Raw genomic sequence first — 24,622 nt, 5'->3', positions numbered from 1 at the left:
CGGAACCATTCCGGTGTCCGAATATAACCTTCCAATATATCAATTTTTACCTCTTGACCATTTCAAGACTCCTCGTCATGTCCGTGATCTTGTCCGGGACTCCGAACAACCTTCGGTAACCAAAACACATAACTCATATAACACATATCGTCATCAAACGTTAAGCGTGCGGACCCTATGGGTTCAAGAACTATGTAGACATGACCGACACTTCTCCGGTCAATAACCAATAGCGGAACCTGGATGCTCATATTGGTTACATATTCTACGAAGATCTTTATTGGTCAAATCGCAATGTCAACATACGTTATTCCCTTTGTCATTGGTATGTTACTTGCCCGAGATTCGATCGTCGGTATCTTCATACCTTTCAATCTCATTATCGACAAGTCTCTTTACTTGTTCGATAGTGCATCATCCTGCAATTAACTCATTAGTCACATTGCTTGCAAGGCTTCATATGATGTGCATTACCGAGAGGGCCCAGAGATACCTCTCTGATACTCGGAGTGACAAATCCTAATCTCGATCTATGCCAACCCAACAAACATCTTCAGAGATACCTGTAGAGCATCTTTATAATCACCCAGTTACGTTGTGACGTTTGATAGCACACAAGGCATTCCTACGGTGTCCGGGAGTTTCATAACCTCATAGTCGGAGGAATATATATTTGACACGAAGAAAGCAGTAGCAATAAAACTGAATGATCATTATGCTAAGCTAACGGATGGGTCTTCTCCATCACATCATTCCACCAATTATGTGATCCCGTTCATCAAATGACAACTCATGTCCATGGCTAGGAAACTTAACCATCTTTGATCAACGAGCTAGTCTAGTAGAGGCATACTAGGGACACAGTGTTTTGTCTATGTATTCACACATGTATCAAGTTTTCGGTTAATACAATTCTAGCATGAATAATAAACATTTATCATGAATAAGGAAATATAAAATAACAACTTTATTATTGCCTCTAGGGCATATTTCCTTCAATAATTTGGATGATTTTTTTATTTACGTAAGGGTTTGTGCTACTTGATATATGACCTTTGATCTTTTCGCAACAAAGACAATATATGAGTGAAGCCCATGTCTAGTTGATGAAACTCATGATTTTTTTCTATATCTGGTTGCTAACATTATGTCCTACCTAAAATCTTAAAGTGCGGCTGCACTTTTTGACCTCTCCTAGCGGACACCTGTGCAGGTTGCCCGATAGAATCAAGTGGAGGGGAATCGCTTGGGATGAGGCGTAATTGATTTCCTATGGTCCCCTTGGATAACTGAGAATAGTGCTTATTCAAATGACTCATGGACTAGGAGGAAAGTCATCACACGAGACAAAACCTGGTGGACACCAAGAGTACAATCACATGCATTTACTTACATTTCAAAAAACAATCTACAACTTCCAAACCATGTGTTGAAATTATGATATGTTTCCATTGTTAGCCTTCTTGCGACTAGTTCTTTAAAACTAGACTTCATATTGATATGTTTAGACAAACTCTTTCTCTGAGAAATTTTAGTGCTACATGAACTATTTTTTGTATTATGAGAAACAACTTTATTACTGTGCAGGCCAACTTCCTGTTAGATTTGAAAGAGTGTAGCATGTGTGTGAAGAAAATTAAACAATCTATAACTTTTGAATCGACCGTTGGAGTTAAGATTTGTCACCCTTGAAGTTGACTCATGTGGCACAAAACTTGCACACGGCTGCTAATTAGTTACATGCAGTATTGTGCAAATTCGGAAACTAAGTTGCTTAGTGTTTATGAAGCTGCATACTATTGCTAATTAGTTGCTCGGTGGTACTCAGAAAGTTTCCTACTATAATTTTTAAGTTGCCTACCTGAAAAACTAGGGTGTCCACATCACTGTGAGGTTGTCTATCTTGGTGATACTTAGTTGCCAGCAATAACATGAAAGTTGCATATCATGGTTCCTAAGTTGGCTACCTTGGAGACTAAGTTCCTTGCAGCCTCGGATAGTATTGTAGGGACAACTTCAGGATAATATTAGGGTACCCATTATTCATGGCAGGAAATTTAAGGTTAGGCAATCATGGTAGCCAACTTACAATATCATTAGGTCAACTGACATCATGAAAAACAAACATGTGGAGAGTTGCTTCTTGTATCACTAAAGTTGGTTCCCGTGGCACTAAAATTGCTTAGAGAAAATTTCATCAAAATATATTCATATGATATCTAGTTTCGAGGAGCTATGTGAGGGATCCAAAAGTGAAAACGGAACACAATTGTGACATTTTGCTCAAAAGTTATAGCTTTTTGAATTTATCTAAACATGGTTTCCTTTTTAGATGTAGGGTGTAGGCACAGATTTTTTTTATAGTTATGTGTCCAGTACCACTAGCCAACAAATGTGTAGGGCGCACAGACAAGGTGAGTCACCGTTTCCTTTTCAGTCAAGGTGAAAAAAAATAAGCATTCTTCTTTTGGATATGTGCCTAGGATCACTTGCTAGCAAATTACTGGCTAGATGCATCTATATCATATTCGCAATACTGTAGGTGCATGATAGAGTGACATAGTGTACTGGCCAATAACGTTTCCAAGAGAATCTCCGTGGCTTTAGAAATCAAAATCAAATGGATTTTCTACTCAAAACAAAAATAAATCAAGTGTATTTATTGCTTCATTTAGCAAGAACATTTCCCATTGGCAAACGACAGAACAGCTAGCAGTGCTTTAATTACACACCTCGTGACCTGGTACTACTATATATGTATACGCCCATGTGTGCCGTGCACCATTGCACACAACCCAAGGTCGACCAATGTCGTCATCGTCATACTTCGGGAGGCCGTCCTACTGCGCCATGGCCCTCGTCCTCCTCCTCACCCTGCTCTGCATCACCTTGCCCGCCTACCTGCGCAACCCGGTCAGCGTCGCCAGCTGCTTCACGGGAGCTGACGTCCGTGCCGCCGCCGCCCAACCAGCGGCGTCAGCGTCGGCGGCGTTGGTGGTGAACGACGGGGGCCGCCGCCCGAACCAGCTCAGCATCCTCGTCGGTGTGCACATGATGCCAATTATCAAGGTGGAGGACCACAAGGAACATCACCGAGTTCTTCCTCGCGTCTGGCTACCACCACCTCCCGCGGGGATCTTCAAGGATGTTCCGTGTCGAGGAGGTCATCCAAAACGGGGTGGTGGTTGCTCTCCTTGCCCACTTCACCATCAGATTCGACGCCTTCTACCTCCTCGGCCGGGTGTTTTGGTGTGACTGCGAGTTCATCGCTTTCACCACCCACAACATGTTCACGGAGTACAACAACATCTTCCCCAACGCGTCGCGCATGCACACTCTTCCGTACTCCATCGACAACGCCCCGGAGGAGCAGTGAAGGGCGCCCGGAGGAGGAGCGAGGTGGAGAAGGCGACATCTAGGGTTCTAAACCCTCTATCTTTTTTTTAGTCTATGTTATGTTAAGTTGTAGGGATTGAACTATGTTGGAGATGCTATGGGCTTGTTGGCCCTTTTATTAAGTTATTATTAAATTTTCTATCTATTCTATTATTATCCCTAAGTTCTTCCTTGTTTGAAATATGTGATCGTGCTATGGGCTTGTTGGCCCTATCTACTTATTGGGACTACATATTTGTTGATTGTTTTCTTAGAGAGCTCGCTTTGTTAGTAACCACCTAGTGCGTGCAGCCACAATGAACCCTTCTTTTTTTTACACAAGTCAAAAATATGTAGCCACCTAATTAGAAGAGAGGAACCAGCGGCAGCGACCGTCGCTGCATCCTTGGTGGTTGGCATGCAAGAAAGCTGCCCGGTCAGTGCATCGTGGCGGCACGTATCGGCGCATGCAGGCTCGGTTGGCGCATGCAGGCTCGGTCAGCGCATTGTGGCGGCGCGCATCAACGCATGTAGGCAGGCTTTGCTGGGTGCATGCATAGCAGGCTTCTGTCGTGGCGGCGCGCGCAGGCATTTAATGCAAGGGACAGCCCAATGAAACCACGGCCCAACGGTCCAACAGCGGCACCACCCAACGCGGCCCCACTTGTCAGGTCCAGCGAACGACACAGTCCAGCGCGGCCCCACTCGTCAGAGTTAACAGTCAAACCATTGACCTGGCGGCAACGTCGGTTGTGACCAGTTCTGAGGGTTTCGGGCAAGGGAGTGTGGAAAACTGAGCAAAGGTTAAGAGCGCGGGAATGAATGAGTAGATCTAAGGAACCAGGGGCATAGATGTAAAAAACCTAAGGGTAGACAGTCGTGCTAGCCAACTTACAATATCATTATGTTAACTGACATCATGGAAAATGAACATGTAGAGAGTTGCTTCTCGGATCACTAATTTTGGTTCATGTGACACTAAATTGCTCAGAGAATTTCTTCAAAATATATTCATATGAGGTCTAGTTTCGAATAGCTATCCGGGAGGGGTCCAAAAGTGAAAACGGATCCCAATTATGACGTTTTGCTCATAAGTTATAGTGTATTGAAGAAAAAAAAATCTAAACATGGTTTTCTTCTTAGTTGGAGTGTGTAGGCACGGACTTCTTTTTATGGGTGTGTGTGTCTAAAACCACTAGCCAACAAACGCGAGGGCGCACAGATAAGGTGAGTCATCGTTTCCTTTTTAGTGGGAGTGAAAAAAAGTATTCTTCTTATGGATGTGTGTCTAGGATGACTCACCGGCAAATTACTAGTTAGACGCGTCCATTTAATATTTATCAATATAGTAGGTGCATGATAAAGTGGCATAGAGTACTGGCCAATAACGTTTCCAAGAGGATCTCGACGGCATTAGAAATCAATTCAAATATATTTTCTACTCAAAACAAAAATAAGTCAAGTGTATTTATTGCTTCATTTACCAAGAACATTTTCCATTGGCAAACGACAGAACAATAGTGCTTCAATTCCCCACCTCACACATTGCAAATCCCCACCCTGCATCATTTTTGCCTTAACGAAAAAACCACATAGAACGTAGCAAGAAAAAAAAATAGATTCAACTTTCACCCCACACATTATTAATTGATGGTAAAATAAAGAAAAATGTATCAAAGGAAACACTTAAAATACCACAGTGTCCGCTAGTGCGGACAACAATCAGGCAAGGGCGGGTTGGTTATTGCCTTGGCCTCCTGCCGAGCGGCCTGTGTTCAATTCCCATGCGGTGCGCTATATATAGTTTGCAATGCCCTCGTTCCATCATGATCGAACAGATGGGAAGCCGTTCGGATCTGCCCTGGAATAAGTGTGTTTGCCAATTATATTTATCGTTATTTAATATATATATATAGCTTTTGATCTCTTCGCAAAAGAGTTTTATCAGCCTTATCAGTACTACTCCTTTCAATCTTAAGTCCACTGAATGCATGACATATAAGAATTTAATTTGGGACATGTATGAGTAAGCAATTAATATCACGCCCATCATAGTAAATAAGGTCCTCCCCAAGAGAAGAATTTGCATGTATTTTCTAATTTATGCAAGGGTTTGTGCTACTATATATGACCTTTGTCCTTTCTGTAAAAAAGATAAGATATGAGTGAAGCCCATGTCCAACCGATGAAACTCGTGAATTTTTTTGTATATTTGATTGCTAATATTATATCCTACCTAAAATCTTAAAAGTGTAGCTTCACTTTTTTACCTCTTCGAGCGCACACCTGTGCGGGTTGTCCGATAGAATCGAATGGAGGAAAACTGCTAGGGATGAGCCGCAATTGATTTCATGTGGTCCCAATGGGCTGGGGGAAATTCATCACACGAGACAAAACTCGATGGACACCATGCATTTACTTACGTTTACGAAAAAAGTCTACAACTTTCAAACCGTGTGTCAAAACTACGAGTATATGTTTCCATTGTTAGCCTTCTTGCGAATAGCTCTTTAAAACTAGACTATATATTGATATGTTTCGACAAAGTCTTACTCTGAGAAACTTTAGTGCTACAAGAACTAAGTTTTGTATTAGGAGAAACAACTTTATGATTGTGCAAGGCAACTTCCTATTAGATTTGGAAGAGTGTAGCATGTGCCTGCATTTTTTTGCGTTTTTTGGAAATTTAAAAATCTATAACTTTTGAATCGACCGTTGGAGTTGAGATTCATTTTCGCCCTTGAAGTTGACTCATGTGGCACTAAACTTGCACACAACTGCTAATTAGTTACATGCAATACTATGAAAATTCAAAAACTAAGTAGTTTGGTGTTTATGAAGTTCCATACTATTGCTAATTAATTAGTTGCTCGGCTGTACTCCAAAAGTTGCCTACTATGATTTTTAGTTGCCTGCCTGAAAATTAAGGTATCCACATTGCTATGATAGGTTGTCTACCTTGATGATACTTAGTTGCCAGCAATAACAATACCCCCTCTCTCTCAGTTTACAGGGCGTGCACGTACCCCTAGGTCGTCAATTTGACCAACCTAATACAAGTAATATATTACAAAAAATATACCAATATAAACTTCAGATGTTCTATTTTCAAAAGGTATATTTTTTGTGTTATATAGTTTATATTATGGTGATAAAATTAGCAACATAGGTATACGCATAGGACTTGTAAACTGAAACGGAGGGAGTAAAAAATAACTCGATATTTTTTAGTCAGAACAACAATACAGTCTAAGGGCATTACAGACTTTTCATTGCATATACCTAGATAAGTTGAAAATTAGGCACCAAAAAAAACAGGTTGGCTTATTATCTAGGGCTTATTTTCATAGGCCCGTATTTGGGGCTTACTTTTACATGAGCTTATTTTCACAGCATAGCTCAAAAGAGCTAGGCTTTGGCTACCTTTGAAACTTAGTTTCCGACATTGTCGGGGAGTATTGTAGGGTTAACTTCCGTACAATTTTAGGATACTCATTAGTCATGGTAGAAAATTTACGGATAGACAGTTGTGGTAGCCAACTTACAATATCATTAGGTTAACTGACATCATGGAAAATGAACATGTAGAGAGTTGCTTCTCGTATCATTAATTTTGGTTCATGTGCCTCTAAATTGTTCCATATGATGTCTAGTTTCGAGTAGCTATCTGTGAGGGGTCCAAAAGTGAAAACGGATCCAAATTACGACGTTCTACTTAAAAGTTGTAGCTTTTTGAAAAAAAAAATCTAAACATGCTTTCTTCTTAGTTGGAGTGTGTAGGCACGAACTTTCTTTTTGTGGGTGTGTGTCTACAACCACTAGCCAACAAAGCGTGTAGGGCGCGCAGACAGGGTGAGTCGCCGTTTCCTTTTCAGTCGAAGTGAAAAAAATAAGCATTCTTTTGATGGATGTGTGCCTAGGACCACTCACCACTCACCAGCAAGTTAGATGACCAGAAATACGTATTTTACAAGTTTGTGCATCAAACTGACCGTCGCATGCAAGTTCTATGACTTCTGGTGTATTTACCTCTATATTTATCAATACGGTAGGTGCATGATAAAGTGGCATAGAGTACTAGCTAATAACGTTTCCAAGAGAATCTCCGCGGCTTTAGAAATCAAATCAAATGTAGTATTTTCTACTTAAAACCAAAATAAATCAAGTGTATTTATTGCTTCATTTAGCAAGAACATTTCCCATTGGCAAACGACAGAACAGCTTAGCAGTGCCTCAATTCCACACCTCGTGACCTGGTACTGCTATATATGTATGCGCCCATGTGTGCCGTGCACCATTGCACACAAACGCCAAGGTCGAGCAATGTCGTCGCCGTCGTACTCGTCGTACCTCGGGAGGCCGGCCTACTGCGCCATGGCCCTCGTCCTCCTCCTCACCCTGCTCTGCATCACCTTCCCCGCCTACCTGCGCAACCCGGTCAGCGTCGCCAGCTGCTTCACGGGAGCCGACGTCCGTGCCGCCGCCGCCCAACCAGCGGCGTCAGCGTCGGCGGCGTTGGTGGCGGACGACGGGGGCCGCCGCCCGGACCAGCTCAGCATCCTGGTCGGCGTGCACACGATGCCCAAGAAGCACTCCCGGCGGCACCTGATCCGGATGGCGTACGCGGTGCAGCAGACGGCGGCCCTCCGCGGCGCCGCGCGCGTGGACGTCCGGTTCGCGCTCTGCGCGCGGCCGATGCCGGCCGAGCACGGCGCGTTCGTGGCGCTGGAGCGCCGCGCCTACGGCGACGTGCTATTCTTCAACTGCACCGAGAACGCCGAGGACGGCAAGACGTACACCTACTTTGCGGACCTGCCGGCCATGCTCGGCGCCGCCGGGGGCGAGGGACGCCCGCGGCCGTACGACTACGTGATGAAGGTGGACGACGACACGTACCTCCGGCTGGACGCGCTGGTGAAGACGCTGCGGCGGGCGCCGCGGGAGGACATGTACTACGGCGTGGGCCTGCCGTTCATGGACCGAAAGTCGCCGCCGTTCATGCTTGGCATGGGGTACGCGCTCTCCTGGGACCTCGTCCAGTGGATCGCCACCTCCGACATGGTCAGGAGGAAGGCCAAAGGTACGTACGCCCTCCCTCTGCTTGTGAACCACGAACTCCAGTAGAACATCTTTCATCACATGTCCTCGAAACTAATGGCGTGTGCATCAGGCGTGGAGGATGTGACCACGGGGAACTGGCTGAACGAGGGGGGCAAGGCCAAGAACAGGGTGAACATCTTCCCCAGGATGTACGACTACAAGAGCGCCGAGGCCAAGGATTTCCTGGAGGACACCATCGGCGTGCACCAGCTCAAGGAGGACATCAGGTGGGCGCACACGCTGGCGCACTTCAACGCCACCTACGGCGACCTCCGGCCTTCCAGAGAGGGGAGCTCATAGATTCATACCGTATGTGGAAGACCAGTAAATTTGCAGTCAAACTGCCTCACTGAAGGGCAGCCTGCCTAGAAATCCAGCAGTTTCACATGCATATCATACATTTGGCATTAATTAAACACTGAATTCCAGAGTTTCCAAACAGGGCCTGAATGTTGCATTATTTTCCACTTATAAGAGCATCATTTCTCTGCACTGATAAGAGCTCACTAGAAAGAACTAAAATACAATGAACAGCCATGCTAGATGTACAGAATGAAACCAGAGGCTTTCCTGGAGACAGGAAGGCGAAATATCTACTCGCCATTTCGATCCAAGAAAGGAACTCATCATCCCTGGGACGCCCTTCGCGGCTGCTTGGATCTTTACTAGAGGGAATGCTTTCCCATGCTCACCGACAGCTAGTCGACTTTATGAACGGCATGGCTATACATGTAATAGACCATCCTCACCATTTCAGTTTCTCTACTCAGCTCCAGACATGAATTCCCTGTTCAAGTGATCATCTGACAAGGGGTATGCGCCAACAAATGGTTGACATGTCTATCTCCACTGGCGAATAATCAGCTGTAATTATCGTCTGGCGGATGCAGCAAGGTGAACACAACAGATATCTTGTGCAAAGCAATGAAGCGCTAGAGACCTTTTAACTAGGGGCAGGGCTCTTTCTAGACCTTCTTGACTCCCTGGACTTGTGTTCAGGACCTGCCTCTTCCGGCATTTTGGCCTGGCTAGATTCACTTGCTCGAGACCTGGACTTGGATATCCGTCGGCTTCTTCTAGTTCCTGTGTGCTTTTCTGCATCTGCATCCGTTGGCTTCGACTTTGCTCTAACCGGCCTTGCACTAGAAGACCCACGGGATTTCCGTTTTGAACCCACACCCTGCTTAGCCACCTGTTTTAATCCTTGTTGGGTTTGACACTGGTCATTATTTTCTTGCACCTCTGAACAAACAATTGATGTTGAAGTTCCCTGCACAACGAAATATGTATATGTTATCGGCGAGCTTCAAGAACAAGAAAAACAACATGCAGAGAATAAAGGCTCGAAAACATTCAAATCATTAAGGAGGAAAGATTTTTTTTAATTTCATCACCAATCAATGATAAGCTGAGAATTTCGGTGTGAGAACATGTGAGAATCAGTCCACAAAATACAACACCAAACATAGAAGGCAAACATCATGAAACATCAGTAGCGCAGTGCTTGACATTTAATCATAGCATATCAGAAGAGGAAAAAACACAGTACAAGACATCTTGAAACATCAGTAGCGCAGTGCTTGACATTTAATAATAGCATAGCAGAAGAGGAAAAATCACAGTATAGTGCAACACCAGATTCATGTGCCAAGCATTACCTTGTTTGTAGTCGAACATGGTTCTGTGCCCTGAACTTGCTCATCTTCAGAATCATCCATTTCCTCACATTCAAACTCAACATGCTGGCTCTCTTCCTCGGAATCACTTAATTCTTCTTGTTCCATTACAATGCCTTGCATTGTTTCCTCACCAGGCCCTTCAGTGTCATGATGAGGACTAGCATTTCCAGGCTGTGAATTCGAAATACTAGCTCTGTCCTTCACAGGCCTTTCTGGCTGAATTCTGGATTTACTAGGAGTACTTCTCAAATCCTTTGCAATCCTAAAATCCACTGAGGAACATAAATGAATGTCCAAATCAATGTTGTTATCCCTCTCACAAGGGCTTGTGGATTCTTGCATATCAATACCGTTCTCTCTTTCGCTTGTCGACGCTTCCCTAACTGTTGACTGGTCATCCACTGGAGGTTCCCTAATACGACCGTCAGATTGATTAGAAAGTGGATGACAGTCCTCTTCCGGTACTTCCACATGCATCTCAGCTTCAGATCTTTGCAGCAGAGGATGGAAGTCGATGGTATTAGCATTGACAGGAGCGCTTTCCATGCAATCTGTAGTCTGCTTATTACTTTTCTCAACTTGAACTTTCTCAAAAGGGAAAAGATTATAATTTCTTGAATGACTAGTAAGATTTTGAACCAAATGGCTATGTGACGAAAGCACTTCTCGAGGATGCTGAAAAAGCAAAGGATGCATTTGAAAATCTTGCTCAGCGCCATCTTCCATCGAACATGCATCATGCCCATGTTGTTGTGATCTGTCAGTAGTACTATGATGAGGGAAAAGATTTAGCTGTGTATAAACACATTCTGTAAAGGTTGGAGGTGGCACAGGAAACAGATCCTGCGCGGCATTCTGATGAAATTCCATCTGAGATATCACACGGACAGAAGGAGGAAGGTTTACAGGAGGCAAATCTGGGGCCAACTTGACGACATGGCTACCTTTCTCTTTAGACAATTGTGAAGCTTGCGGTTCATCCAAAGTCACACCAAACACCCTTTTAGTTGAAGGACCATCAGAAGCACAAGAGCTAAAAGGTATATATGCAGCGCCGACACCATGGCGCATACCATTTCTATTATGCTGCTCAAAGCGGCCATATGCAGAACCACATTCATCATTGAGGCTGGTGCCCGTTTGCATCATATTCATGCTCCTATTCTCTGTGTCCGCTAAAAATGCTTCATTGACATACGGATCATCACCATCACCATCATCATCATCATCATCATCATTTTCAACATCCTCAAAAGCATCATTATCAGTCTGTCACGAAAGCAATATACATCATGCTCAATAACACTACTCTAAATGGAAATAGGTATTCAAGGTTCTCTTGTGAGTTCGGTAACACACTAACCTCCTGCTCACGACCTACTTGTGAATCAGCCATGGAAGCTTTTAATTGCCTCCTCTTCGCTTCATATGTTCTTCTCTTTGCTTTCAAAGCCTCACTTTTACTGTAAGATCGCTGGACTCCATTGGCAACTCTCCACTGACGCTGGAGCAGCGAAGGATCTCTGTATGGCACAACAAACTTCCAAACAGATGTCCAATCATATTTGAATATCTTGAGCCCCTGCATCAATGTAGGAATAAGGGGAAAAGTAAGCAAATACCAATTCAACAGGGAACAGAAGATAGTCTGCAGAGACAGATATAACCACCTCTTCGATACGCTGCACTTCCTCACTACTCAATGGAGAATTCTTCATACGGCGCACATCCTGCATTATTTCAACCAAGAATATGCTTAGTACTTTGGTAGTATGTTGATTTTTTTCAAAGACAGCAGTCAAGTAAATTAACATCTACATCCTATTGGGGATCACCATAACAGCCAGTAGAGCACGAGGATCGGGTCATCCCAGTTTCAAACCAGTATTGGTTTTTGCTACACGGGAACATATTGACCTACTATTTTATAACACACAGGAGTGCTCTTTGAAACTTCCAGTAACAAGAGGTAAGATCATAGAGCCCCACCAAAGCACTATAAATTTCGTCATTGTTCTATACCCTTTAAAAATAGAGCTGGTACTCCCTCCGTCCGAAAATACTTGTTGCATAAATGGATGAAAATGGATGTATCTAGAATTAAAATACATCTAGATACATTCATTTCAATGACAAGTATTTGCGGACGGAGGGAGTAGAAGTCATTTCTCAGCTTGCTTCTAATTATAATAACCAAATGTGATATGGTCCATATTACAGAAGTTGGCTTTTACAGTTTCCCAGGGATTTTTTTAGTCCTACTTTACGTTGACACATAAGAAAAACTGAAAAGATATGTTGCAAAAACATAAAAGATTAAAATAATGGTGATTCAAACACTGCTAATACTTCTTCAGGAGCTTCAGTACTTAGAATATCATTATAGAAAAGAAGTCTCTGCCGAGGAAACACATATCAGTTTCAAAACTAGATGATGGGATGAACCGGCACCACATACTTATTTATGCTAATCAGTTAAGACCTTTAGAAAAATATTCTTGAACCTCAAAGGCTTATAAGAATTCATTAAGCATATTATGTACCAGTAAATGGAAAGATGTATACCCCCCGCAAAAAATTTTGGAAAGATGTATACTTACTTACCTTGACTGGATTGTCAGTAGCTTTCGCTGAGCTGCGGTTCTTCTGTCTCACAAATATCTACACTACAAAAAGTTATGTTACTGAAACAGCATAAAGCATACAAAGAGAAACCGGGATTTTGAGCAGCTGAAAACTTGGTAAAGAGACTAAACTAAGCACTGGGCAAAATAAGAATTTGCCCATAAGATCTGGAGTTGTGGTTCTTAGCATTAGAGGATCAAGATTGATCTAAGCTTGCTCGTATAACGGCAACAAAAGCAGAACAATTTTCAGGCAGTAGCCTTTGTTGAAATTAAGCATATAAGAGTCACCAAATCTTTATTCAAAACATGCAACCTGGTGTATTAGTTATTAGGAGTAGATATCAAATTAGGCCGGCCGTAGTGCCGGCACCTAGCAGTTTGGAAACTCTCACTGCCATGTCAATACAATCAAAACAACACTTGTTTCTAATACCGACTCTTTAATGAATTCCATTTCTTCATACTATCTGATACTCACACAAAGTCTGTCATAACACCAAGGGGCACCAAACAAGTGATGAGAATACTAAATTGGTATGTCTAGCAAATAATAGAAAACTGCGAGGTACTCAATGAAACAAATAAATGACACCACAATAGTACCTGATGCGTTGATTTGCAAGGAAGAAAACGCTTTTGTATCGCTTCCCAGTCATTATTATATTCCAGAAGTCCTAGAGCTAATAACCTGCAGGCAGAACATAAAGTAAGAATGTTACATAACCAAGAAAACAAATGATAGCACAGTTGTATTTGGATGATATATAATCATGCAATTGAAAAGGGTAATATATGATGCCACACTAAGCAAGTGGACAAAAAATATCAACCTTAATATGATTAACCACCCAAAAGGAGACCTTACAAAAATTTCAATATGAAGATGAAAGGACAGCTTCGTAAAGCCAGATACAAATTGCATAAAACAGTGACAGTAATACAGGAAAGAAAACATTACAACCTCAATGGAGACTACAATAAAATTTCGACATTCAGCATTCCTTAAATCTTACATTTTGAAGATTGAAATTCATGCATCATGGATAGATTAGAATTAACAGAAAAGAAAACCATAATGCATGCCTAATAAACGTTAGTGAAAATGTAAATCATACCCGTCCTCTGCATCAGTGAAAAGCAGTCTACTGACCATAGCTGCGGGAGGTGGCTTATGAGGAAACAGCGAAAAATTGAATAGTGGATAAAATCTCTGCGCCAATCTTGCAATATCAAATGGAACAAGAGCAACCGACTCCTTTTTAGTACTCTCAAAAAGGGTAGCAGCTAATGATTTCTTGGGCTGTGACTGGCCAGGTGAAGCTGGCGTTGATGTGGACACATTATTTGGTCTGTCTTGAGAAATATTGTTAGCATCTCTGCCAGTGCTAAGTACAGGTGATGGAAAAAGAGGTTCTTTCCTAAAGCGGATCCTCTCTGGAGTGCCATCCACATGGCTTTTTCTATACTTCACAACAGCTGTCAATTGAGTAAAAAATAAGGTGTTTAAGTCATGGCAAACAAGATGAAAAAGAGTATTTGCAAAAAAATGGTACTTGCGTACTCACCGCCTGCAACATCACTTAAATAGCTGAGGGCCAAATGAAGTGGCGATACATCAAGGATGGACATAACAGGATTCTTAATTAATGGAATCCATTGGCATTGCGAGCTCTCAGAAGAAGCATGACTAATTGCTGACCGAAGATGCTGCCCTTCGAAATAGAATTGTTGACGAATAGTGTTTTTCCTAGCCAATGCTTGATCACGGTAGCCAACCAACTCAACTATCATTTTTTTAACATCAGCAGCCACACGCCGTTTAGATGGGTCGAGCACGCATAGAGAGAAGGTTTGGATCATGAGCTGAACATGTTCATATATCAAAATATGCAATTGGCCAAGTTGCTCATCAGTAAACCCCTTCACTACAGCAGCACCAGTTGCTGATGATGACGAGGAAGGGATATTGATGTTCTGGGATGGATACTGCCCAGGAACCTGGGGTATAGTTGAGATATTTGGCACAATCGGTCGCAAATTAGGTTTAGTTGATTCCTGTTGATGATTGATTGCCCTAGACAACTCAGGTCTCTTCTTCCTAGTCTGAGGCCTATGACCATCTTTCTTATTCCTACCATTTATGCTCTTATTATTCTCGACATTTTCACCGCCATCACTTTCCAGGGCCTCCTCAATTTCGAGCTCAAAGTCCGCATCATTCTCATCTTCATCCTGGGCTTCATCCCCCTGGCAAGCCTGTGTGCCATCGCCTCCACCAGACAGGACAGCTGAAAGAAACTTGCGGTATTCCTCTTCCTCGTCAACATTCTGCAGGTCACCATCATCGTCAGATTCCTGGAGAAAGGTCTCTAACTCGTCGAGTGCGTAATTTGCCAGAGAGTATCTTGCCCGTGTCCGCCTGCAGATTGCATCTTCCTCGGTGCCTTCATGCAACAGGGGATGAGTATTCTGTACTGGTGGAGAGATGGAAGCTATAGTTCGTAAGGGTTCCTTTCCCAATCCATTAACATGGCCTTCTCTATTCTCACAATGCAAGTGGGTAGAACTGCTCTCTGGAACATTTACTTTGGAGGCACCTTTTGCTGACACACTTTCTTTGGGAAGCACACAATCACCTGCATTTCCATTACCAGAACTATTGCAAAGAAGCACCTCAGTGCTTGGTTGATTTTCAAATCTAGTTCCCTCGCATTCTGCCTCTGAGGTGAGGCTTGACGAGGTCTCGGATGGTGATCCTTCCCTATATAAAGGGTTGAAATCCATGTCATCGTCCTCCACATCATCATCGACGTCCATACTAAATGAAGCAAGGGTAGCTTAGGCAAGCAGTAGAACTGCCTACACCCTGTCATTCATTAGGTGAAGAGAAATAAGTTAACGGCCTTAAGAATGTTGCTTGCTAGAAACAATAAGAGGCACAGCAATGAAACTTAAGACTAATACATATAGCAAATGCCTTAAATAACACGTAGGTAAAGCCGTAAAGGATCGTGGCGAAGTAATTTTAGCTTTTTATAGGAGATGACTTATAGGTGCAAGACGGCCATTTAAGTTTGGGGAATGATATTAAGTCACAAAAGCTCATTTAGTAATTAACTCGACGGTCGCAAATGTAAATTCTTTTATGATTACATCTTTAGTTACAGTACATAAATACCAACAAAAGCATGCGACTATCTAGGATTAAGATGATGAACGAAACTTTCTTCACACATTTCACTCGGCTTTTTTAGAATAAATCATATCTTCCAAGTCTTTGGAGAATCAAGCCGCAATTGATGATGACTAGAATGTATACAGCCACAAAGTAGGCATGCCTAGAGTGTAATACTTAGGAAGAGCCACATATAACCTAAAAACAACACAACCTGGCCTTAATAACGGTGAAGCACGAACAAAAGCGACTAGTTACCAAGCATATTCGAACCCTAGTAGCATAACAGCGCCCGGATTTACAGAAATTCCTGTGAAGGGGAACCAAAATTGCAGGTTTCCTGGTGGGAGAAACTTCCAAATTCGCAATCGACCGAACGCGCCGTCGACAAATTGGTGAAGAAGATCGGGGCAGGGAGGTGAAATTAGGGCTTACAGTTTAGACCCGGTCAGGCGACCCCCTCCGCCCAGGGGGGGCGAGCGAGAGGCGCGTTGAACTGGGCACGGGGGGAGCGGACCTCGGATCCCGGGAGGGAGAGCTCGTCGCCGGCGGCGGCCTCGCGGGGAAGGAGGCGCGGCTTCGGCGGCGGAGGCGGACGACGGCGACGGGGAAAGAAGGTGCGGCCGTACGTGGTCGGTTACCCCCGGCGGAACGAAACGATCGAAATCGGGTGGCGGACCGACTCGCGACCCGTTAAGTGGACTCATGGGCCTAGCGAGGCCCACGCAGAGAGGTGAAACAAGTCCACCGCCCATGCGGCCCATTTAACGCTGTGACACTCGTTAAACCCTAGCCCGCTCCGACCCACCGTGCCGAGGCAGATCGAGCCGTCCATCCCGCGGGGCGAGGCGATCCACGCCGTCCAGATACCGGCCGCTGCCTACATATAAGCCGCCCCCGCCAGCGGCCGCCGTCGCGTCGCCCTCTCCCACCCGAAGCCCCCCACCCAACCCCCGAGCTCCTCGTCTCCGGCGGCGGAAGGAAGCGGCAGTCATGGTGAAGGGACGCACTGGACAGCGCGTCAGGCTCTACGTCCGGGGCACCATCCTCGGCTTCAAGAGGTGAGCGGCCCCTTCTTGGCCCTGCCTCTCGGGCGCTGGATCTGGCCATTCATTTCTTGGTGCGGATTGAGCTGCGCGCTAATGGCGATGTGGGGGTTGATCTGCAGGTCGAAGTCGAACCAGTACGAGAGCACGTCGCTGGTGCAGGTCGAGGGGGTGAACACCAAGGAGGACGTGGCGTGGTACGCCGGGAAGCGCCTGGCGTACGTGTACAAGGCCAAGACCAAGAGCAACGGCACCCACTACCGCTGCCTCTGGGGCAAGATCACCCGCCCGCACGGCAACTCCGGCGTCGTCCGCGCCCAGTTCAAGTCCAACCTCCCCGCCGAGTCCATGGTCAGTGCCCGCCCGCCCTTAGCTTTCGATGAGCTGCTTGCCTGCTTGATGGTGCCTTTTGCTGAGGCTGTTTGTTGCTTTTGTTTTGTGTGCAGGGGCGCAAGGTCAGGGTGTTCATGTACCCGAGCAGCATCTAAGGTTAGCATCTGCTGCACTATCGTTGATGTTTGTTTAAGGCTGTGGCTTTCCTCTGCATGATTTACTCTAGCATGTGTCTTACATTTTGTCCTAGGCCTTGTGAATGACTAGGATGGATTTTATAGAATTCCAAGTGAGGTCGAAATATATAGTATGCCTGAAGTATATGAACTTGTGCAATGTGTCCATTGAGATACTAATGGTTTGGCTTGGGTCAATATGGTTGATGTAGGATTCTGTGTTCTTTGATTTGTTTTATCCCTGAATGATGCCTCCTAAGCAATACTGAGTTATTAATATGTACTGTGTATCCAGTTTGATCCGGGAACGTTGTCAATTATTATTAGCTTTGTTGCTAGCTTTAGTGTTGTGTCTGTGGAATGTTGTTTAGATGCCAAGGCTTGTGCCGTTTGTCAATCTAAAAGGCTCACAGTATGAAAAGTGGGGAATACACTTACATCAAACGTTTTTATTGTTAAAAACTGATTTCACTTGAGTGTTATTAGTTTGTACCTCAAACTGCTGATTGTTTTCCTATTGCAAATTATTGGTAAGCAGGTATTAGATTTGATGTTATGGTAGCTGTATAATTACAATTGAAAGTCACCTAATTAATGTTTTGACATCAGAAGTTTGAGGGCTATTATTTCATTGGAATGCCACTCCTTATTTTCAGCAGCATAAAGTCTGCCTTATTTTCTGCTGTCTTCTGTTGCCTCAAATTATGAACATGATTTGCTTTTTGTTTTTCTAGCCATGTTTGACACATCCATTGTGTTGGCTATGCTAACGTTGCTTCTCTTTTTGTTTTGTTCAATGCAGGTTTTTTTGATCTAGGGACAGTAATGCTTGTTTCTTGTGATTGTCATGAGCTTTTTATGGTGAATCTATGCTATGTTGGCAACCGAAACTGATCATGTATTCTGAGAACCTGTGGAAGTTTTGGCTAGACTTGTTTGTCAAATGTGCGGACCATTTTAGTATATTTCTATATCAGCACTAAAGCGTAATTTGTCATGAGTTTGTGACTGTTTTCCAATGTTTTAGTGTTATATCAGATGTTCTCTGCTGTTTGATCTTATGATAACTCAAGATATATTCCTGATGCCAGCATGAATGATGGTCTATTTATTTATGTTCTTGTGGCCTGCTAGTTTGGCGAACCATATGTGAGCTGCATAACAATTTGCCTTCTTCTGGTATATTGGATTGGCAACAATCCTTGGATACACTCGCAAACATCTCTTGCATCTGGCATAATAAACCAACGGTTAAAGTTTTATTTTAGCACAATGATCATTGATTAGGACCCTTGTATAAATTGGCAAAAAAACTGATAGCCACCAGAACGGTCAACAACTGGCCACTAGACCATAAGGCAAACAAAGATCCATCAAAGTCATGTGTCCTTTAGGTTTGAGTGGCAACGTAGTCTCTCCCTTGGTACTATGAGGTCTGCAAGGAGATTGAGCGCGGTTACAGGAGTTGGTTGCGATTTTATTTGACCAATGCCTCTCATTCAAATATTTTTGGCAAGCCCAGTGTGTTCACAAATAATATTGCAAGATATTTTTCATGTGCCATGACCTAGTGGAATATCTGAACAAAAATTATTGAGCTCTTTTCGGTAAAAGTACTATAGCGGGAGATGTTATGTTGACTGTAAAAATAACTATGCAACATACATATTCTGTTCCTGCTTCACAGTGTGAACAATTGCCATTGTTGTGTGTCTGTTATTAGACTATCTATGTGGTTCACTAGTATTCTTCTTCACGAACTCATGACTACTCTTGAGTGATTAAATCTTTGAGGATTCAAAATACTATTTGATCATACAATATGCTATTTCCTTGAAGTTTTGAACATACAATGGGCTATTAAGTTAAAAAAATACATATGATGGGCTATTTGAAAATCCCAACGTTTAGAGGATTGATGTCTAATAGGATTTTGCTTTTGCATGTTAGCTCAAGTTTATCTCAATTCCGTATGTAAATATTTGTATTGCCTAATTCCACCAGTGTTTGCCTATATCACTATATGAGCACAATGCACTAGTCTTTTTGTACAAGATAAATAATGTTTATATAATTAGTTTGATTATGAGTAAGCTAGGATGATCCAGATTCCACAAAGTAGCTGGCTTCTCTGCCAGTTCCAGCATATAAGCATACTTAGGTTGTGTGTTTGGGATGAATTTGATTCATCCCTAATTTTTCTTCCATGTGGTATGTGCAACACAGTCAAATGGTATTGTTGATGCATATTCTTGATTAGATCATCAGTAAAAAAAAGTAAGTATGAATGCATGACGCTTGCGCGACATGTGCTAACCTAATCTTATTTGTTACTCCCTTCGTTCCAAAATAGATGACTCAACTTTGTACTAATATATTACAAAGTTGAGTCATCTATTTTGGAACGAAGGGAGTAGGTCTGATCTCTCCCAGCAGAGTAAAATGCACAGAACCACCACTTTTTAGCGTCATACCTCTCGGAAAACCACCACTTTATAAAATGTGACACTTCGTACCGAACCGAAAATTTGACAGTGGCAAAAAACATTGATTCAAAATGCAAGTATTTTGATGACGTCAGTAATCGGCGGGCCCATTTGTCGGGCTGAGTTGGAAGAAAAAAATGCCACGCAGACAAGTTGACTTGGTCTTCTTCTTTCTCATCCCCTCTCTCTTTGGCATTTTATCAAACACTTTGTGTGCAGTCAAGCAGGCGGTTGGGCAACACACCAGGGGTAGAGCAAGCATGTGTTATGTGTAGTCATGATAATGTTTATTTTGTATAGAAAGAACTCTTATTTGGTTAGAGCAATCCTCTAGTCAATTGAATTTTTTTTCATTAGGCAGAAAACAAATTTTTGTTAACTGTAGCAAGATTAATTCACGGTGCAAGCAAATCCATGGGTAAATGGAAGCAAGTTTATTTCCGCAACACTACATTGGGATAAAACGTCTTTGATGTGCAAGCAAAGTCACATGACACTTATGGAAGCAATTTTAGGTAATAATGAAATCAAGATCTGCTTCCTAAGGAAGCAAATAGCCTCATGTGATTTTGGGAAGGATTACAGCCCTGATTTGCGGAAGAAATAAACTAGGAAAGCATTCAAATTCATCCTACCGATCTCGTCCCTATTCTCCTTGATTTGGAGAGAGCGAGGAAGCATTGTTTAAGGAGTAAGAAACACACACACACACACACACAGAGAGAGACAGAGAGAGAGAGAGAGATGCGTGAGTTACGGAAGCAGTTAAAAAGCAACAACAAATTAGGACGAGGTTCATCTAGCCTATCATGTGGCTTAATTATGTCATGCTTCCCATCCGATGGCCTCTGGCTAGTCTGATAGATGCAAACTATCTTTACTTTAGTCCTTCGAACTTAGTCTCAGTGACAGAGCCAGGGCTGGGCAGGCTGGGGCCATGCCCCCCCCCCCTTCCATTTTTTTCTTCTGAAAACACCCCTACATAATTTATCCATCTATCTATTGCCCCTATAAAAGCACGAAGTTTGGAGATCCAAATCCATTCTATCCATCCATATGGCAGATCCTACGGCCTAAAGCCCTCAGATATTTGGCGCTAATTGCAATTAGTGTTGTACCTCCTGACCCATGTCTTACGCTCTCCACCTCCAACGCCCCCCAGAAAATAAAGCCGCCCACGCCCATGCCCCACTCATCGCTCTCGTGTCCCACTTCCACGCATGTTCTTTTCATGCTCTGTTGCTAGAGTGGTTTGGCTTGTTGGATCAGTTTTTGGGATTGACTGTTGCCCCAATAGTATTTGGCAGTTCCATTCTTGGTGTTGTGCTTATTTACCATCTGGTGAGAGGTTCTACATGGTTGGGTTGGTTGTTATATGCTGGGCTATTTGGTTGGTTTTCATAACAAAGCAACCTTCAAAAAGAAGATGATCAAGTCTCCTTTTAAAATTGTTTTCGTCTTCTGTTCTCTCTTGGTGTATTGGGTAGGTCTTTAGAAGGGAGATAGCCCGAAGGAGCTGAAGTAGGGAGCGGAGCTGCTCAAGATCAATGCCGCCAACATACTGAGGCTTTGCCAAGGAGCATTTCAAGGAACTTCTGGATGAAGATGGTGCACTAGGATACGTCATTCTAGATTCAGGGATCATTGCCAGGGCTGTTGTTTTTTGCTGATGGTGTTTCGTTGTTCGCTGTATGAACTATCTTGGGGTACATTATCTTTCTGGATGTTGTTAGGTCTAGATTAGTGCCTTCAGGTTATTGCCCGATAGTGCAGGAGTTGATTGTGGGTGTGCGCAGCGGGTTTCTTGATGATGCCTCGAACTCGCACTCTCCCTTCTCTCCTCCTGTTTCTCTTGTTATGTCATGATTGTTGTATTATCTCCTTGTGTTTCTCTTTCCATGTCGAACTCGCACTCTCTTTTTTCTCCTCGTGTTTCTCTTGTTGTGTCCAGACTGTTGTATTTAGTATCTTTCTGGATGGTGTCAGGTCGAAAAAATTGTGCACATAATAACAGGGGGATTCAGTTCTTGACTTGTAAGGATTTAGTTTATGTACTACTGCTCCTAGAAGGTGCATTTCAAGGACGGGAAGATGAGTGTTAATAACTTCAAAGGATGATCACATTTTCCTGTGAGTGAATTTTTTTGTTTCCATCAGATAGGCTTGATTTCTATGAAAATACATGGTTAATGCTTGCAGTTTATGCATGCAAGGTGTTGTTTTGTCTTTGCATTTGATGGGAAAAGTTGTTGTATTTATTAGCATGGTAACCTTGAGATCTTGAGGAAAAAGACAAGTGTCGTGTTACCCCAATGCAGTTTCCAAATGGTTTATTACTTCAAGCATCACATTACTTTTTATAAATATCTCTCGAAGATAGTCGGTTCACTCATGATTGATGACAAATATATTCGCTGATTTTTTACTTTGAGCCACATTTCTTTTGTATTATTACAACAATGTTCATTATAAGTATATATTTTTATTTTATTAACATATTATTTTCTAAAACGTATGATGATTTTATTCGCACGGTACTCGTGCGTTGCACGTGCATTTTTACTAGTTAGCTCAAAGTGGTCTAAGTTTATGTGTTTGGCCTCCTCCAACCTCTCATGCTATGCAACACTTGATATGTATGTGTGTCACTTTTGTTATGTCCTATATGGGACCATGCAATTTGAAATGCATGTTTAGTTACGATTTGGAGTGGACTGATTAATTTTCTCATGTACTAGAATTTTTTGTGATGATATTCACATAATTTTTCATGCCCAACATGTTCGGATTTCTTCTATGATTCGGGAAGTAGCAGAAGCTACTAATGAAATCAAATATACATCAAAAGTGCTAATCTGAGCTTGGGCACAGATGCACACTTTATCTAGACGGTTCATTTGCTTTGAGATCCGGTCTGCTCATTGCTGTAGGCAGAAAGTCCACATCTTAATCCTCCTCCGTAACCTTGATTGGTTTCTCCAAGCCGATCCCTCTACTTGCCCACGGTGTCCTCCTGCTATTTTTTTATTTCTTTTCGCATGGTAATACGTGTCTCATTCATATCATGAAAAATAAAATACAAGTCACGTAAAGACCGACATGACAAAACTGAAAAGATAGCAAAACATCGTTGAACTTAAAATCAGCTACTGTCACCTGCATCCGGCACCACCACAACAACCATCAAAGGAAAATGATGGATTACCTTATCACCCGAGCTCAACGCGGCTCCATCGCTGATAATCAGCTTTGCGGACCTCGAAGGTGGCTCACCAAAAGTAAAGCAATTACCGGAACAAATCAGACCGGGGCAACAACCCGGACACGCCGTCGAACTCCAGATCAGGCACCCCACCACGACTAAGACGTCGAAGGAGAAAACCATATCTGACATCCATCAACTATGAATCCAACACATGTTCCATCTTCACCCACAGTGTCCTCTTGCTAGCCCTATCATAAACAATGCAAAAGCAACTACATATTGTATACTGCATTAAAAAATACATATTATATATAGGTAGTAGGTTTCCATTTCAGGGTGACTGACTGTACTGATTTAGTATTAGTTTTGCAGGAAACAGCCACCCATGATGTCACGCCCAATATGCGACACTATCCTAAAGAGACTCGAAGGTCCCACCAAGGATAGAACCACATATTGAAACGCTTTTGTAAGGTGGATATCATTACATCAACATTACATAATAGATGGGGATACATACAAGAGGCATACAATGCCACACGAATACAACATCATCATACATAAGAGCATCATCCGACTACGGATGAAACACAAACAGAAACTCAACTGACATCCACCCTGCTAGCCCAGGCTGCCGACCTGGAAGCTATCCCCTGATCGAAGAAGAAGTAGAAGAATAACTCCAAAACAAGCAAACATCGCTCTCGCGTCATGATCATCGCATAACATGTACCTGCAACTGGTGTTGTAGTAATCTGTGAGCCACGAGGACTCAGCAATCCCATTACCATGGGTATCAAGACTAGCAAAGCTTAATGGGAAAGGAAGGGGTAAAGTGGTGAGGTTGCAGCAACGTCTAAGCATGATATGATGGCTAACATACGCAAATAAGAGCGAGAAGAGAAGCAACGGAACGGACGTGAAGCTAGCAATGATCAAGAAGTGATCCTGAACTCCTACTTACGTCAAACATAACCCAAAACCGTGTTCACTTCCCGAACTCCGCCGAAAAGAGACCATCACGGCTACACACATGGTTGATGCGTTTTAATTCGGATCTGGTGTCAAGTTATCTACAACCGGACATTAACAAATTCCCATCTGCCCATAACCGCGGGCACGGCTTTCGAAAGTTTATACCCTGCAGGAATGTCCCAACTTAGCCCATGATAAGCTCTCGTGATCAACGAAGGATATACCTTCTCTCAGGAAGACCCGATCAGACTCGGAATCCCAGTTTACAAGACATTTTGACAATGGTAAAACAAGACCAGCAAAGCCGCCCGATGTGCCGACAAATCCCGATAGGAGTTGCACGTACCTCGTTCTCAGGGCACACCGGATAAGTCAAGCTACGAGTAAAACCACACTTCGAGTTTCCCCGAGGTGGCCCCGCAGGAAGCTCGGTTCGGACCAACAC

General features: G+C 43.1%; 3 protein-coding genes across 3 annotated transcripts; 2 read left to right on the top strand and 1 right to left on the bottom strand.

Moving 5' to 3' along the window:
- Positions 1–7,626: 7,626 nt before the first annotated feature.
- LOC119336999 (beta-1,3-galactosyltransferase 6-like) lies at positions 7,627–8,823 on the top strand. The gene is made up of 2 exons (XM_037609096.1): positions 7,627–8,455; positions 8,546–8,823. The coding sequence occupies exons 1-2, from the start codon at positions 7,648–7,650 to the stop codon at positions 8,773–8,775; spliced, it is 1,038 nt and encodes a 345-aa protein (XP_037464993.1). The 5' UTR covers positions 7,627–7,647; the 3' UTR covers positions 8,776–8,823.
- A 32-nt stretch (positions 8,824–8,855) lies between these two features.
- LOC119336998 lies at positions 8,856–16,594 on the bottom strand. The gene is made up of 9 exons (XM_037609094.1): positions 16,392–16,594; positions 14,347–15,647; positions 13,897–14,257; positions 13,385–13,469; positions 12,759–12,815; positions 11,825–11,884; positions 11,518–11,736; positions 10,134–11,423; positions 8,856–9,745 (listed from the first exon to the last, which is right to left on the bottom strand). Exons 2-9 carry the CDS (start codon positions 15,596–15,598, stop codon positions 9,419–9,421), a joined length of 3,651 nt encoding a protein of 1,216 aa, XP_037464991.1. The 5' UTR covers positions 15,599–15,647; positions 16,392–16,594; the 3' UTR covers positions 8,856–9,418.
- A 262-nt stretch (positions 16,595–16,856) lies between these two features.
- LOC119337000 (60S ribosomal protein L35a-1-like) lies at positions 16,857–18,583 on the top strand. Its single transcript, XM_037609097.1, has 4 exons — positions 16,857–17,017; positions 17,125–17,353; positions 17,449–17,491; positions 18,314–18,583. Exons 1-3 carry the CDS (start codon positions 16,950–16,952, stop codon positions 17,488–17,490), a joined length of 339 nt encoding a protein of 112 aa, XP_037464994.1. The 5' UTR covers positions 16,857–16,949; the 3' UTR covers position 17,491; positions 18,314–18,583.
- Positions 18,584–24,622: the final 6,039 nt, after the last annotated feature.

The sequence above is a fragment of the Triticum dicoccoides genome, chromosome 7B (assembly GCF_002162155.2).
Source record: "Triticum dicoccoides isolate Atlit2015 ecotype Zavitan chromosome 7B, WEW_v2.0, whole genome shotgun sequence".
Lineage (NCBI taxonomy): Eukaryota > Viridiplantae > Streptophyta > Magnoliopsida > Poales > Poaceae > Triticum > Triticum dicoccoides.
This window is presented reverse-complemented; position numbering and strand designations above follow the sequence as displayed.